The 15,502-nt window shown below is 39.9% G+C and overlaps 1 protein-coding gene across 1 annotated transcript in view; it reads right to left on the reverse strand.

Annotated features, from left to right (window-relative positions):
- MCUB (mitochondrial calcium uniporter dominant negative subunit beta) overlaps nt 1–15,502 on the reverse strand; it is a 91,050-nt gene that overhangs the window by 464 nt on the left and 75,084 nt on the right. The window contains 3 exon segments of the mRNA XM_042984054.1: nt 1,547–1,663; nt 2,479–2,682; nt 4,067–4,227. Coding sequence (XP_042839988.1) covers nt 1,547–1,663; nt 2,479–2,682; nt 4,067–4,227 — 482 coding nt within the window.

Below are 15,502 nucleotides of genomic sequence, written 5' to 3' on the forward strand. Positions count from 1 at the left end.
TCTTATCTGAAAAGAAAACCACTTTGTGACCTATCAATCTCCCTTTTTCCTCAACTTTATTACCTAAAAAAAATATTTCACTGGTGCTACTCTAAATCCTAAGTGCCCACTGCCATGAACTAGTTGGAAGAACATCCCTTAGGCTTCTTGGATTAGATCATTCAAATGTAAGACTGTACACTAAATAAAAATAAAATCGTTGTGTTTTTCCCAAGTAGTGATTTTACAGAATTAAAAAAAATTTTGTTTATTTATTTTGAGAGAGAGACAGAAAGTTGGGAGGAGCAGAGATGGAGGGTGAGAGAATCCCAAGCAGGCTCTGCACTGCCAACACAGAGCCCAACGTGGGGCTCGAACTCACGAACCGTGAGATCGTGACCTGAGCCCAAACCAAGAGTCAGACGCTTACCGACTCTTGGTAAGAGTCAGACGCTTATCGATCTCGGCTTGGGTCACGATCTTATGGTTCGTGAGTCCAAGCCCCACATGGGGTTCTGCACTGACTGCACAGAGCCTGCTTCGGATTGTGTCTCTCCTCCTCTCTGCCCCTCCCCGGCTTGTGCATGCACCCTCTCAAAATAAAGACATAAAAAAATTATTTAAAGGTTATCGCCAATTCTTGACTTACAAATTTAATTCCAGGAATATCTATATCTATCTAGCGATCTATATATATCTCTACATAGATATATATAGATCGATAGATCTATATTTTTTAATTTGAGGGATGAGTAGTTTAGAAGGTACAGATAACAAGAGATATTATGAATACTGGCTTTTAAATGAGCATGCACTGAGCAATGGGAAGAGATTTTTACCAAAACTTTTCCTCTAAAATTACTAAGAAAAATTAAAAATCTAGTAAACATGTTGAAAGCTACCATCTGAACAAAACTAAGGAGTCTGCTGGTAGGCCAGAGATAAAAGCTGCCTGAGACACGTATTGTGTGGAAGACTTAAAAGTACAGGCTCCATACTTCTGGATTCATACCTTGGTTTCCCCACTTTCTAACAGTGCATACCTGGGCAAGTAACTAAGCACCTCTGTTTTCTCACCGGAAAGATGGAAAAGATGAAAGGACGAATACCTTATTGAATCTTCCATTTTTAAGGAGAAGAAGCTTTTTTTTACAAGTGCCTCAAAAAGCTTAAAATTCTTTATCAGTCTTCGCCTTCCTAAAAGTCTACTTTCTTTTATGGTCTTGAAAGTTGAGCTTGATATTAGACTGTTTTCTTTAAAAACACACACTCAGAGAGTGAACAGAAATAACACCGCTATTGAAAACTATTATTTTACTATCTCAAAGTCATTTAAGACACTTCCCCATACCCATACACATTAAAAGCTATCCTCATATAGAATACAGGAGTCGAGAACAAAACCGTAGGATATGAAATCAGCATCACGCTTGTCAACATTTTCACTGAGCAAAGCACGATACACAGAAGTCTACTGAGGACCAAGATTTAACTTGTATTTCCCCCATACTAAGTTCCGGCTCCCAAATAAGACCAGCTAGAAGATGTTGTATCTGCATTAAAGTACCTTAGCAAGATCTTCTTTTAACTTGTTGTACTGCACCACATCAAAATGCTGTTGCTTTGATTTCTTATGGAAGAAGTGAAGAAACTGCCTACTCTTAACAGCTGAGTAAGTATAATCCTAAAAGGAAAAACAAAAAAAGAACATGTTTTAAACATGTTTTAAATGAACATAATGTCTCTGCAAGAAAGATACTTGCCTTAGCAACACTAAAGCAAAAGGCGGCAGATGAGTAAAATATTTGCAGTGGCCAACAGAGCAAGCATAAGGCAACACGAGTAAAACATTTTGTCTTGCTTGAGATCAGCTGCTGCTTTCAAAAGCAAGCAAGCTGAAAAGAGAAATCACACATATTGGGATAGAAAGGAGCAAAAGAAAACTGTTTTGTTAAAATAGTCATGTAATAAAGCTAAAGTTACTGAATGTTTTTGCAATACATATTCAATTTTATTTATAAAGACAGAGAAAAAAATTTGATGTGTTTATCTCAATAGAGAAATTTGTGGGGGAGCCTGGGTGGCTCAGTCAGGTAAGTGTCCGACTCTTGATTTCGGCTCAGGTCATGATCTCACAGTTTGTGAGTTCGAGCCCCGCATCGGGCTCTGTGCTGACGGCTGGAGCCTGCTTTGGATTCTCTCTTTCCCTCTCTTTCTCTGCCCCTCCCCTGCTCTCTCCCTCTCTCTCAAAATAAATCAACTTTAAAAAAAAAAAAAAAAGAAATTTGTGGGCTGCACTATTTCTCTATAGAGGTTATAGTTTCTCCATGCTGTATACAAATCTCTATTCTCATGAAAAGCAACAAAATTTATCAGCTTATAAAAACCCAGAGAGCAATTCAGTAAATAAAAAGGATTTATCACTCATTATTTGAGTTGCAGAAAAAATTATTTGCAAAACATGTCCTAAACTTACCATTTTCCTAACAAACTACTCACCTGTCGAGTGACTATAAAGTATGCGAAAAAGACCATGGAATTTGCAAATGTGATGAAGTATGTCACTGGTTCCATAATATCCCAGGAGTACACCCACCAAGTGAGCCAGGCCAACGCCCCGCCCTGAACGGATAGCAATGCTAATCCAGCCCACAAAAGTCCACTGGTTTTGGCTTCTGAGCGAGCTTCGATTCCAGCCTTTATCTGAAGGGGAAAAACGGCTTAGTTCAATTTACAGTGCACCAACGTAAGGGGAAATAAAAGCAGAAGGAACAAAAGTAAAATAGTATGTATCTGCACCACTTTAAAGAGGTCTGATTTAGGAACAGGTTATGGAACATACACATTAATGAGTGATCACTTATTTCTAAATCAGCTCATTAATGAGTCACTTTTTAAATTATAAAGGTAATACCTACTTGTGGGGGGAGAAATTAAAAAGTATAGAAGGGTATACGATGAAAAACTCAAGACGTTCTCCTCTGAAACCTAAAATTACATGCCTATTTTCTCTGACCCAGCAATTTCACTTCTAGGAATGCAGCTTATAGATATACTTGTGCACACATGGTTCAGTACAGATCCTGAAGGGTAAAAGAGTGACAATGATCCATAGATCTATATATCCAAGCTATTATGTAGCCATAGTGAGGAAGCTCTCCATGTACATAGATGGAGATCTTTCCAGGATCCACCGTTGGTGAAAAAAGGGAAGAAAAATATGTAATAGCATATGCCCTTTTCTGAAGAAAGGAACAAGATAATTTATTTGTCCTTGTGGATATACAGATAAAGGAAATCTAAAATGACTCATGGGTGGGGGGATATGCTAGGAGGAGGAAAACCTCCCGCTGGTCACCTTTTTAGATTTTTAAATCTTGATACAATATATCACCAACTTTTTAAAAAATACAAACATGGGTACACAATCCAACAAATGAAAAGTCTCTCTGCCAACCCCTCGATATATGGGCACATGTATCTTAGAGGACACAGTTAAAAGTTTCTTTTATTTCCAGAAACTTCCTATTCAGATACAAAGATACACAGCCACCCACCCATTTTTAAAAATCGCAAGTGGGATCCAAGGTTTAAAAGATGCAGTTTCTTCCCTTAAGTTAAAACGTACAGACTCCTGCCTGTTCTTCCCCCAAAAGTTATTTTTTCTCCACCAGTGAGTACCTTCAGATGTGAGGAGGCCATCGCTAACCTCTGGCTGTAAATCTGTTAAGCAGAGCTGCGGCCCTGGGCCTATTCGCCTCCGAAAAGAAACTGGTGGTGCTCCAGCTAGTGCATCCCCGCACACACTCTACTCATTTACAGAGACACCGGGGCCTTGGAGAGGAAGCACAGCACAGAGTTAAAGATGGCGGCTCTAGCCGGGCCACCAGACTTCCTGTTCTGGCTCTGCCATGTGTCTGCCGCGTGCGCTGGCTGCCCCAGCTTCCTCATCTCGAGAATGGCAAAGGTAACACCACCAAAGGCACAGGCTCAGGAGGATCAAAGGAGAAAATGAGCATAAGTGGAGCATTCGCAAAGATGCTCACGTGGCACGCACTCAATCGACTCAACCGTGATGCTTCCTAACCTGTTCAAGAGGCTGCAGCTGTCCCCTCAGGTGGTCAATTTTCTCCAGTAAATGGTGCTCTCTCTTTTTCTGAAACTCTTCTAAATGCAAAGCTGTAAACAGTCTGTGAACCAAGGACTTCACGTTTTCCATGTCGGCGGCATGCTCCATACTCGGTTTTTCTGAGAAGAGACAAGGGAAACAGAGGCAGTCACCACATTTTTTCCTTCAGGGTCTCTGAGTGGAGGGAACCAAATCTGAGTGCCCGCGGCTGGCCACCTGGGCACTCCAGCTCCTAGGGAGGCATTCGGTATTGGCCTTTCTTCCCGTCTCCCGTGATTCCTTTAGTCTCTCCCACAGAAAGACAGTCTGGGATGATAAATTACCAGACAGTAGGTTTAAAATTCATTATGTTTTGGTCTTTTCTTTTTTTCTTTTGTCATACGACTTTGCTGTTTCTTTAAAAATCTTCATACAGGAAAAGTAAGGTATCCATCTACCAGAATCCAGGTGAATGCCTCACCTCAGTTTGTAACACTTTATAGTTTATGCACTCATCTCTATACCTGAGTTCAATCTAAGATCCCTCCCCTCAAGCCCCAACCATCTATCCAAGTTATTTTAGGATCCACAGGGGAGGGGAGCTGGGGTACTAACATGTCAACAAAAGTATGATATACATTTGAAAAGTAAAGTGTACGTTTTTTTCAACAAGATGCAGATCTGAAAGGAGGTTCATACAGAGAACGAGTTTTAATAAAGTTCTTTTGCTTATAGATTTCTCTTGATCCTGCCGCCTCTGTGGATCTATAAGCTCCCACACGGCTGGGCTGTAATGCCCCTTTTCTGAGGGTTATACTTGTTCCCCAGCACTGGAAGAGAACTGGAGGTGGGGGACAGGTGAGAACAAGCAGACGGACCCGCCCACCAGCAGCACACTTGAGGAGCCAGGGAGGTTTATGACCGTGGAGAGTCAGGACCAGCCCAGTGAGTCTCCAGGGCCTGCCAGCAGAGTCCTCGAGTTACTTCCCTCCCATTTCCATCCACCACCTTCAAAACTCTGTTGTGGTCTTTAATCCCTCTACATTCCAAACTAAAGCTGCCAAGAAGAAATGAAAAGTAGAAGTTCCCTTCCAGGCTTCTGAGCTTTGCAGAACAGTCAGAGCCCTTTTGTTTTGAGGAAGAAAGTACTGACATTTAAAAGGTCTACATACAGAGGAAAGGTACAGATGGGGTACAATTCTGTCCCAAGCTGTGGAGTGTATCAGGGGCAAACAAAGCCAGACACTAGATAAAGTGACATGGATAGATTTTATTCCGTAACCACTGCAATAAGGAAGAGAGCCCAGGGTGAACTCAACTCAGTCAACTTCTATCTGTGCAGAGGTGGCTGGGCGTTTGCAGGGAGGGAGGGGAACACCAGGGGCTTATTAAGCTAGCAGAGTCCAGGAAGTGGAAATCCACAAAAACTGGGCATGGAGATGGCTGGTTAAGGTGACTAGGCCATTTGGGTTGTTGGCTGGCACTTATTCAAAAGAAAAACAAACAAAAGGCAATGTACAAGTCAGGGCAAGGCACCCACCGAGCCGGGACTGAGAGCAAGAGTCACTTCCTTGAACGTCTGCACGTCAAAGAGTAGTTTCTCGGGTCCCTGAGACAACAGTTCTGAGAGACAGAAGCTGTACACTTCCAAGGTGTAGAGAAAGGATGTATGATTCCAAGCTTTCTCAAGTAACTGCTAGAAGAAGGAGTTCAGGGACCGATCTATCACCAGGTTTTCCCTGAACAAACGGAGTTCTCCGGGCACTGTTGCACTTTCTCATGCAAGCATCTTAAGAGGGCTGTGGTCATAATCCTAGGGATATGGCCTTAAGTTGTTAGAAACTATGCTGGTGTTTGTTCAAGTCTCTCAGGGTGGGAGGAGTGGCGGGGTATTTGGGGAGAACAGAATCGTTTGTGTAGACAATCTGCAATTTTTATAGGCCGACCTTGAGGTCTAGTCAAGAAGAGGGCTCAGAGGAGCCTGACCAAAGTTTGGTCAAAGAGAGAGTCTGTCGAAGTAACACAAAATGTTCATCTGAGTCCAATGACAAGCGCCAGTCTTTCAGAAATGGCACCACAGAATTTGTATGTTGTATTACCAATTTAAACATTTCTCTGTGGCATCTCCTAACAAAAGCCAAAAATGAGAGACTATTATTCTTTTCTCTTCAGAAGCTCTTTATTCCTTTTGTATGTGTCGTGAATGTGGGTTTCATTTTCATATCCTGAATTTTCAAATCCAAATTTGCTAATGCTTTAGAAAAGAAATGGAATGCAAATACACTGAAATCCCAAACTGGTAATTTTACAAACTTAATTTTCTATAAATCCAGCATAATTCCTCTATCATTTTCCTTCCAATCGTACCCACTGTGCCCCTGTTAGTTTAATTCACACGGTGAGACTGAGTAAGTCGGATTCGATGTTCAGTGAGACAGCCGGTAAGCCCGAGGGCAAAGAGATGTGGGGCACCAGGCCTCACACTTCCAAGGTCGGCCCTGCCCCCAGAGCTCAATCCCAGCAAACAGCCCCTCCAGGCAGGCAGAGGGCTCTCCTCCCAATGGGCTGGCAGGAGAGAGGCCATAATTTAGTCTACTTGGACCTAAAGTCTATGTGACATGTTGGGGTTTGCAGGAGGGAAGGTCAAGTAGAACAAAGAGATGCCCTGAAAACACTTATTTCCACTTGCGCTCTCAAATACTCAACCCAGAAGCAGCAGAAGACCTTTCAGAGTGCTGGCAACTCACTGGACATGAAATTTCCACTTTCGTATTTCTCAACTTTTGCCATCCTTCTCTCTTTGGAGTTAAATACTGCCCTGATCTTTAAAAAGAATTAACACAAGGAAGTTCACAATTGTTGAAATGACAGATTCATTTTAATTTCTCTATACTAGTTTGTATTTGCAAATCCCATAAACTTTACAAACATACAATTAAAATTTTTTTAAATATATATTTTTCTTCAACGAATCTTCAGAGAAATGGCTGACACTGATGCTGGGGTACAAGATCAGCCTAGATCATCTAGTTATACCAGAAAGCTTGAAATACAAATGGGGGTGGGGCGCCTAGGGTGCTCAGGTGCTCAGGGTGCTCAGCCTGAGGGTGGCTCAGTTGGTTAAGTGTCCCACTTTGGCTCAGGTCATGATCTCATGACTCGTGGGTTCAAGCTCCACGTAGGGGCTCTGTGCTGACAGCTCAGAGCCTGGAGCCTACTTCAAATTCTGTCTGTCTGTCTGTCTGTCTGTCTCTCTCTCTCTCTCTCTCTCAGCCCCCCCCACCCCCACTTGTACTCTCTCTCTTTCAAAAATAAATAGACATTAAAAAAAATTTTTTTTAAATGGGGGCAAGTCACAAGGACATGGGAGCCAAGGTGTTGAAACTGTATCAGAAAATGATTAATGACAGCCCCCTGTGTCCTTGTGACTTACTCTCATTTTTTTTGTTGTTGTTAGCATTTTTTTTTTTTATCTAAATCCCCTCCCCCCACCTTCCCACTCTCACTGACACCTACTAATTCTTGGCTGATGCAGAATTTAGAGAATCTGGCTATAATATGATGACTTTTTGATTCCAGCAGCACTCCCACATTTACCAGTCAGCACTTAGCACTCTAACTATAAACAAGAGCCTTCCCTTATTTATTGATCTGTTTTTGTCATCTATTTATTAAAGCATAGATTTATTAATTCCCTCCTTCTGTGCTCAAGAGTCTGTGGTCACGGCTTACCCAGAACAGAAGTCTCTGAAGCCAATACTGGCAGGAACACTTAAACATAATGGTAGGGGCACCTGGGTGGCTCCGTTGGTCAAGGGTCTGACTCTTGATTTTGGCTCAGGTCAGGATCTCAGGGTTGTGGAATGGAGCCCTGCATCTGGCTCTGTACTGAACATGAAACCTGCTTAAGATTCTCTCTCCCTAAGAGGAGCCCTTTTGCAACTGCTGGTGGGAATACAAACTGGTGCTACACCACTCTGAAAAAAAATATGGAGGTTCCTCAAAAAATTAAAAATAGAACTACCCTACGACCCAGCAATTGCACTACTAAGCATTTATCCAAGGGATACAGGTGTGCTGTTTCGAAGGGGCACATGCACTCCCCCCATGTTTACAGCAGCACTATCAACAATAGCCAAAGTATGGAAAGAGCCCAAGTGTCCATCGATGGATGAGTGGATAAAAAAGATGTGGGGTGTGTGTATATATATATATATATATATACACACACCATATGGATAGAACTAGAGGGTATTATGCTAAGCGAAGTAAGTCAGAGAAAGACAAATATATGACTTCACTCATATGAGGAATTTAAGATACAAAACAGATGAATAAGGGAAGGGAAGCAAAAATAATATAAAAACAGGGAGACCAACCATAAGAGACTTTTAAATACAGAGAACAAACAGGTTTCTGGAGGAGTGTTGGGTTGGGGGGTGGGCTAAATGGGCGAGAAGCATTAAGGAGGGCACTTGTTGGGATGAGCACTGGGTATTATATGTAAGTGATGAATCACTAAATTCTAGTCCTGAAACCATTATTACGCTATATGTTAACTAACTTGGATATAAATTAAAAAAATAAAAATAAAACAGTAAAAAAAAAAAAAAAAAAAAAAAAAAGATTCTCCCTCTCTAATCTCTCTCCCCACTTGAGTGCTCTCTCGAAATAAACAAACATTAAAAGAAACAACAACAAAAAAAGCCACAACTGGTGAATTACCGGAGGCTCAATGCTGACGGGTTTGAGAAATAAAAACTCACACACATTTACGAGTGTTACCTCCGGGAGCCCCACCAGGTTCCCATAGTGAAGGTCAGAGATCACACATAACCAGGTGCTCGGAGCAGGGAGAAGGCAAAAAGAAACATTCTGAAACAGCGCTGAGCACTACTCTGCCCACAGCACGGACTCTACCAGAGCCTTATCTTGCTTGGAAGAAGGGCCATGAGCCAACTCTCGCTCAATCTAGCCTTCCTTTCACACCACACATACGGAAAGGAAAAAATAAAAAGGCCAAGAAACTCTTCTGAAGGTTGCAGCGTAGGAACTGCAGCCCAATAAAATACCAGAGATTCAATCTTAAAGTTTATAGAAGGCTTCTCCACCCACCCCCAATACCTTTCTACCACGTCAACAGGGCTACAATTCTGTGCAAGGCACAGGCCCTAAGAAAGAATTTCTAGGGAAACTCAAAGGCAACAGGGAAGAGAAAAACAAGGACACTAGAAGAAACTCAAGCCTCTGATACCTCCAGCTACAGTGAATAGTAAACCATCTCTTAGCCAGAGACATGTAAAACCTCACACGAAAGACGTACATGCTTCAGTTTCTACCACCCAACACATTGTGTCTGGCTTTCAACAAAAAATTGTAAGGCAAGGTAAAAACCAAAGATATAGAAAAAAACTTTGAAAGGAACCAGAGGAAAGGTGTTCACCTCACCTACAGAAGAACAAAAATAAAAATTACATCGGACTTCTCCCAGAAACTATATAAGCAGGAAGGAAACAAAAACTTCATGTTGAAAGTGATAAAGGAAATCTTCAACTTAATGTCTTGGGCCCAATAACTTTGATGTTTACCAAGGTCAAAATAACTCGGCAAAACCTCAAAGCAAGGGCTCCATTTCTGCCCTGAGCACACATCGTACATCTGCTTCGTTAAAGAAAATGAGCTGAAAAGAGCATTCTGAACACAAAAGAAAAAGGAAGAAACTTCCCTGTTTCCCCTAACATGAAAGTCCTACAGCCCCACATATACTAGAAACTTTAGGTCAACAACTTTCTGAAATGTCCTTTGTCTAATGCTTCGCAACTTTTTATGTAAAAAAAACCTCAACAATGTAAATAACCCTGCACCAAACATTCTTCTGCCAGAGCTCCCTCCGCTATGTAACCCACCGCTATGTAACCCAGGCAGCTGTCCTAACTCGGACGGGAATAAAACTCTCTTCTGTGCTTTTGGAAATTCTAAAAAGGGTGTTCGTTTTGTGTAGACACGAGAAAAAACACACAAACCTGGAATTCTGTATCTCACCAAATTATCCTTCAAAAGTGAAGGAGAAATGAAGACTTTCTCAAACAAAAATTGTGAGAATTTGTTGCCAGTAGACCTACCTTGCAAGAAGTGTTAAAAGGGAAATAAGATGATATTAGGTCAGAAACCTAGATCTATACAAATAAAGGAATTCAACATTAAAGGAGGAATAAGGGAAGACAAAATTAAAATTTATTTTTCCTTTCTCTTATTAATTGATCTACCAAACAGTCTGTTCAAAATAATAGCAGTAAAAATATACTCAATGATTACAGCTTATATATGAGTGAAATGAATGACAAGGGATGGGAAGAAAGAATTAGAAATACATGATTATTACAAGGTACTTGTACTGTGAAACAGTGTATCTAGTGTTACTTGAAAGTGGATTTAAGGGCTCCTGGCTGGCTCAGTCTGTAGAGTGTGAAACTCGGGAGTTGTAAATTCAAGCTCCATAGTGGGGACAGAGATTACTTATAGAATAGAATAGAATAGAATAGAATAGAATAGAATAGAATAGAATAGAATAGAAAAAAGAGAAGAGGAAAGGAAAGGAAAGGAAAGGAAAGGAAAGGAAAGGAAAGGAAAGGAAAGGAAAGGAAAGGAAAGGAAAGGAAAGGAAAGGAAGGGGAAGGAAAGGAAGGGGAAGGAAAGGAAGGGGAAGGAAAAGAAGGGGAAGGAAAAGAAGGGGAAGGAAAGGAAGGGGAAGGGGAAGGAAAGGAAAGGAAGGGGAAGGAAAGGAAGGGGAAGGAAAGGAAGGGGAAGGAAAGGAAAGGAAGGGGAAGGGGAAGGGGAAGGGGAAGGGGAAGGGGAAGGGGAAGGGGAAGGGGAAGGGGAAGGGGAAGGGAAGGGAAGGGAAGGGAAGGGAAGGGAAGGGAAGGGAAGGGAAGGAAAGGAAGAAAGAGGACTGGGATTAATTGTAAATGTATATTGCAAAATCTAGGGCAACCATTAAAAAAAGTAAAAAGGCATCACTGATATGCTACAAAAGAAAACGGAATCATAAAATGCTCAATTAAAACCACAAAAGGCAGACAAAGACTGGAAGACAAAATTAAGAATAAAGAAAAGGGTCAAAAAATAGACAATAAAAATATATTAATCAAATATAGCAATAATCACTTTTAAATATCAATGGGCTAAATCACCAGTTAAAAGACAGATTCGACTAGATTAAAAAACAAGGCCTGGGGCACCTGGGTGGCTCAGTCCATTAAGCGTCTGACTCTTGACTGTGGCTCAAGTCATGATCTCACAGTCCTGGGATCAAGCCCCTTATTGGGCTCTGCGCTAACAACACGGAGCCTGCTTGGGATTCTCTCTCTCTCCCTCTCTCCCTCCCCCACTCACGTGCATATTCTCTCTCTCTCAAAATGAACATTAAATAAACATTTTTTTAAATTGAAACTTTTTTTAATGTTTATTTTGAGAGAGAGAAACAGAGCATGAGTGGGGGAGGGGCAGAGAGAGAAGGAGACACAGAATCCGAAGCAGGCTCCAGGCTCTGAGCTGTCAGCACAGAGCCCAACGCAGGGCTCAAACCCACAAACCACGAGATCATGACCTGAGCTGAAGTCGGGCACTTAACCAACTGAGCCACCCTAGGCGCCCCTAAAAGATTTTTTTAAAAACAAAAACAAAGGCCCAACTACAGGTTGTCTACAAGAAATCCTCTTTAAATATAAAGACACGTATTTCTTTTCTCTGTTTCTTTTTTTGAGAAAGAGAGACAGAGTGCGAGTGGGGAAGGGGCAGAGAGAGAGGCAGACACAGAATCCGAAGCAGGCTTCAGTCTCTGAGCTGTCAGCACAGACCCTGACGCGGGGTTCCAATTCACGGATGGGGAGATCATGACCTGAGCTGAAGTCAGACGCCCAACCAACTGAGCCACCCAGGCGACCCAAAGACGCGTATAGATTAAAAGTAAAAGGAGGAAGGAAGATATATCATGCTAACACTAATCAAAAGCAAGCTGGAAGAAAAACAACAACGGTATATTAACTTAGACTTGTTACAGTGATCATTTTGCAATATATGTAATACTAAATCATTACGCTGTACACCTGAAACTAATATATATTATAGGATACAAATTTTATATATTTAAATGAAACTAATATATTATAGGATATAAATTTTATATATATACATATACATGTATAAAGGAAAAAGAAAGCTGGAGTAGCTATGTTAATTTCAGACACAGCAGACTTCAGAGTAAGGAAAGTTGTCGTGGATAAAAAAGGCATTACATAATTACATAACAGAGTCACTAAGAAAACACAGCAACCCTTAACGCTTAGTAATTAACAACAAAGTGTCAAAATATGAAACTGATAGAACCACAAGGAGAAAAGAAATCCAGTAATAGTTGGAATCTTTAATACCTATTAGATATGGAGCAATCTAGCCAACAAAAAACTCATCAAGGACACAGCTAAACTCAACAGTACTATCAATCATACAGATAGAATTAACATCTATAGACTATTTCATCCTAAAACAGAAAATACACGTTCTTCTCAAGCTCACATTGAACATTCACCAAGATAAGCCTCACTTGGGGCCACATCCAAAACAAATGCAAAAGAATATAAATCGTACAATATACGCTCTCAGACCACAGCGCAATTCAAATAGAAATCAAAAAGATGGCTAGAAAATCTCAAAAGATTTGGCAATTAACACACTTCTAAGTAATACACAGGTCCAAGAAAAAATAAAGAAAAATTAGACAATATTTTGAACTACATGAAAATGAAAACACAACTTACCAAAATTTGTAGGATGAAACAAAGCAGTACTCAGAGGGAAATTTATAGCTCTGAATGCATATATTAGAAAAGAAGAAACACCTAAAATCACTAATCCAAAGTTTCCATTTGGAAAAAAAGCAAATGAAATGCAATGTAAGCAGAAGAAATAAAAATCAAAGCAGAAATCAATGAAATTGAGAACAGATAATCAATAAAGAAAATCAATGAAACTAAAAGCTATATCTTTGAAGAAACCAATAAATTTGATAAAATCCTAGCCAGGCCAACAAAAAAAAGAGAAGACACAAATTACTAATATCAGAAATGAAGAATAGGACATCATTATGGATCCCAGGAACATTCAAAGGATAATAAAGGAAACTATGAATAACTCCTTGCTTGCAAATTTAATAACCCAGATTAAATGGACCCATTCACTGAAAGACAATCTGCCAAAACACACACACGAACTACTAGACAATCTGAATAGGCCTGTATCTATTTTAAAATTGAATCAATAATAACCTTTAAAAATGCAAAGCACTAGGTCCAGATAGGTTCACTGGTGAATTCTACTCAAATTCTACTCAACATTTAAGTAAGAAATTATACTAATCCTCTACAATCCTTTCCAGGAGATAGAAGCAGAGGGAATAATTCCTAACTCATTCCATGTGGCAATTACCCTAATGCAAAAATCGAACAAAGACATTACAAGAACATTAAAGACCAATATCGCTCATAAACAAAGATGCAAAAATCCTCAACAAAATATTAAGTTGAATCCAACAATGTATAAAAACAATTATACGCCATGATCAAATGGGATTTATTACAGAAATGGAAAGTTGGTTCAACTTTTCAATTAAAGCAATCCATCACACCAGTAAGCTAAAGAAAAGTCACATGGTCATACCAGTAAATGCAGAAAAGCATTTGACAAAATCCAATTCCTATTCATGATGAAAACCCTAGCAAAGTAGGAATAGAGGGAGACTTCCTCAACTTGATAAAAACATCCAACATCATATTTATTGGTGCGAGACTTGAAGCTTTCCTGATAAGACCAGGAAAAAAGCAAGGGGTCTCCTCTCACTACTCTTTTAAAAATCACACTATAAGTTCTTGCTAATGCAAGTAAATAAAAAAAGGATATAAAAGATGAACAGATTGTGAAGAAATAAAAGTGTCTTTGTTTGCAGATGACCTGATAGTCTACATAGAAAATCTGAAAGAATCGACAAAACAAAACCGCTGGATCTAAAAAGCAATTATAGCAAAGCTGCAGGATACAAGGTTATGATTTATATAAAAGTCAATCACTTTATATACATCAACAAGTGGAATCTGGAAATTAAAAACACATTACCATTTACATCAGCACCTAAAAAACTGAAATACTTAGGTATAAATGTAACAAGTTATGATCAAAATCTTTATGAGGAAAACTATAAAACTCTCGTGAAAGACATCAAAGAAGAAATTAATAAATCAAGACCTATTCCACATTCATAGGAAGTAGGACTCCATAATGACACGATATTAGTTCTTCCCAACTTCATCTACACATTCAACACAGTCCCAATCAAGATCTCAGCAAGATATTTTGTGGATACCAACAAACTGATTCTAAGGTCAGAAGACCGAGAATGGCCAACTTGGTATGGAAGAAGAATAAAATCAGAGAACTGACACTCCTCGATTCCAAGGCTTACTATAAAGCTACAGGAGTCAAGACAGCATGGTATTGGTAAAAGAACAAACAGATCAATGGAATCAAATACAGAGCCCAGAAACAGACCCACATAAATATAGTCAACTGATCTCTGACCAAGGAGCAAAGGCAATACGATAGAGCAAAGGCAGTTTTTTCAACAAATGGTGCTGGAAGAACTAGACATTCACATGCAAAAACAAACAAAAAGAATCTAGATTCAGACCTTATACCCTTCACAAAAATTAATTCAAAATGCAAAACTATACAACTCCTAGAACATTGGGGACAACCTAGATGCCTCTGGGTATGATGATGACTTTTTACATGTACCAAAGGCACAAACCATGAAAGAAATAAATGATATACTGGACTTCATTAAATTAAAACTTCTGCCCTACAAAAGACAATGCCAAGAGAATGAGAAGACAAGTTACAGACTGGGGAAAAAAATATTTGCAAAAGAGAGATCTGCTAATGAATTGTTACCCAAAATATACGAAGCAATCTTAAATCAACAATTTAAAAAATGGACAACCTGCTTTAAAAATGGGCCAAAGACTTGAACGGACACCTCACCAAAGAATACAGCAAGCATGTGAAATCATATGCCATTAGGCAAGTCAAGTTAAAAATATAAGCTACCATCATTACACACCCAGGAGAATGGCCAAAACCCAGACACTGACAACCATAAAGGTCGTCACGGATGTGAACAGCAGGAACTCTCACTGCTGGATGGGCATGCAAAATGGTACAGCCATTTTGGAAGAAAATTTGTCAGTTTCTTACAAAACTAAACATACTTTTAACATACAATCCAGCAATCCTGTTTCTTGCTGTTTACCCAAATGAACTGAAAACTTATGTACACACAAAAACTTGCAAATGCTATATACTTAC

This window comes from Panthera tigris, chromosome B1, assembly GCF_018350195.1.
Source record: "Panthera tigris isolate Pti1 chromosome B1, P.tigris_Pti1_mat1.1, whole genome shotgun sequence".
Classification (NCBI taxonomy): Eukaryota; Metazoa; Chordata; class Mammalia; order Carnivora; family Felidae; genus Panthera; species Panthera tigris.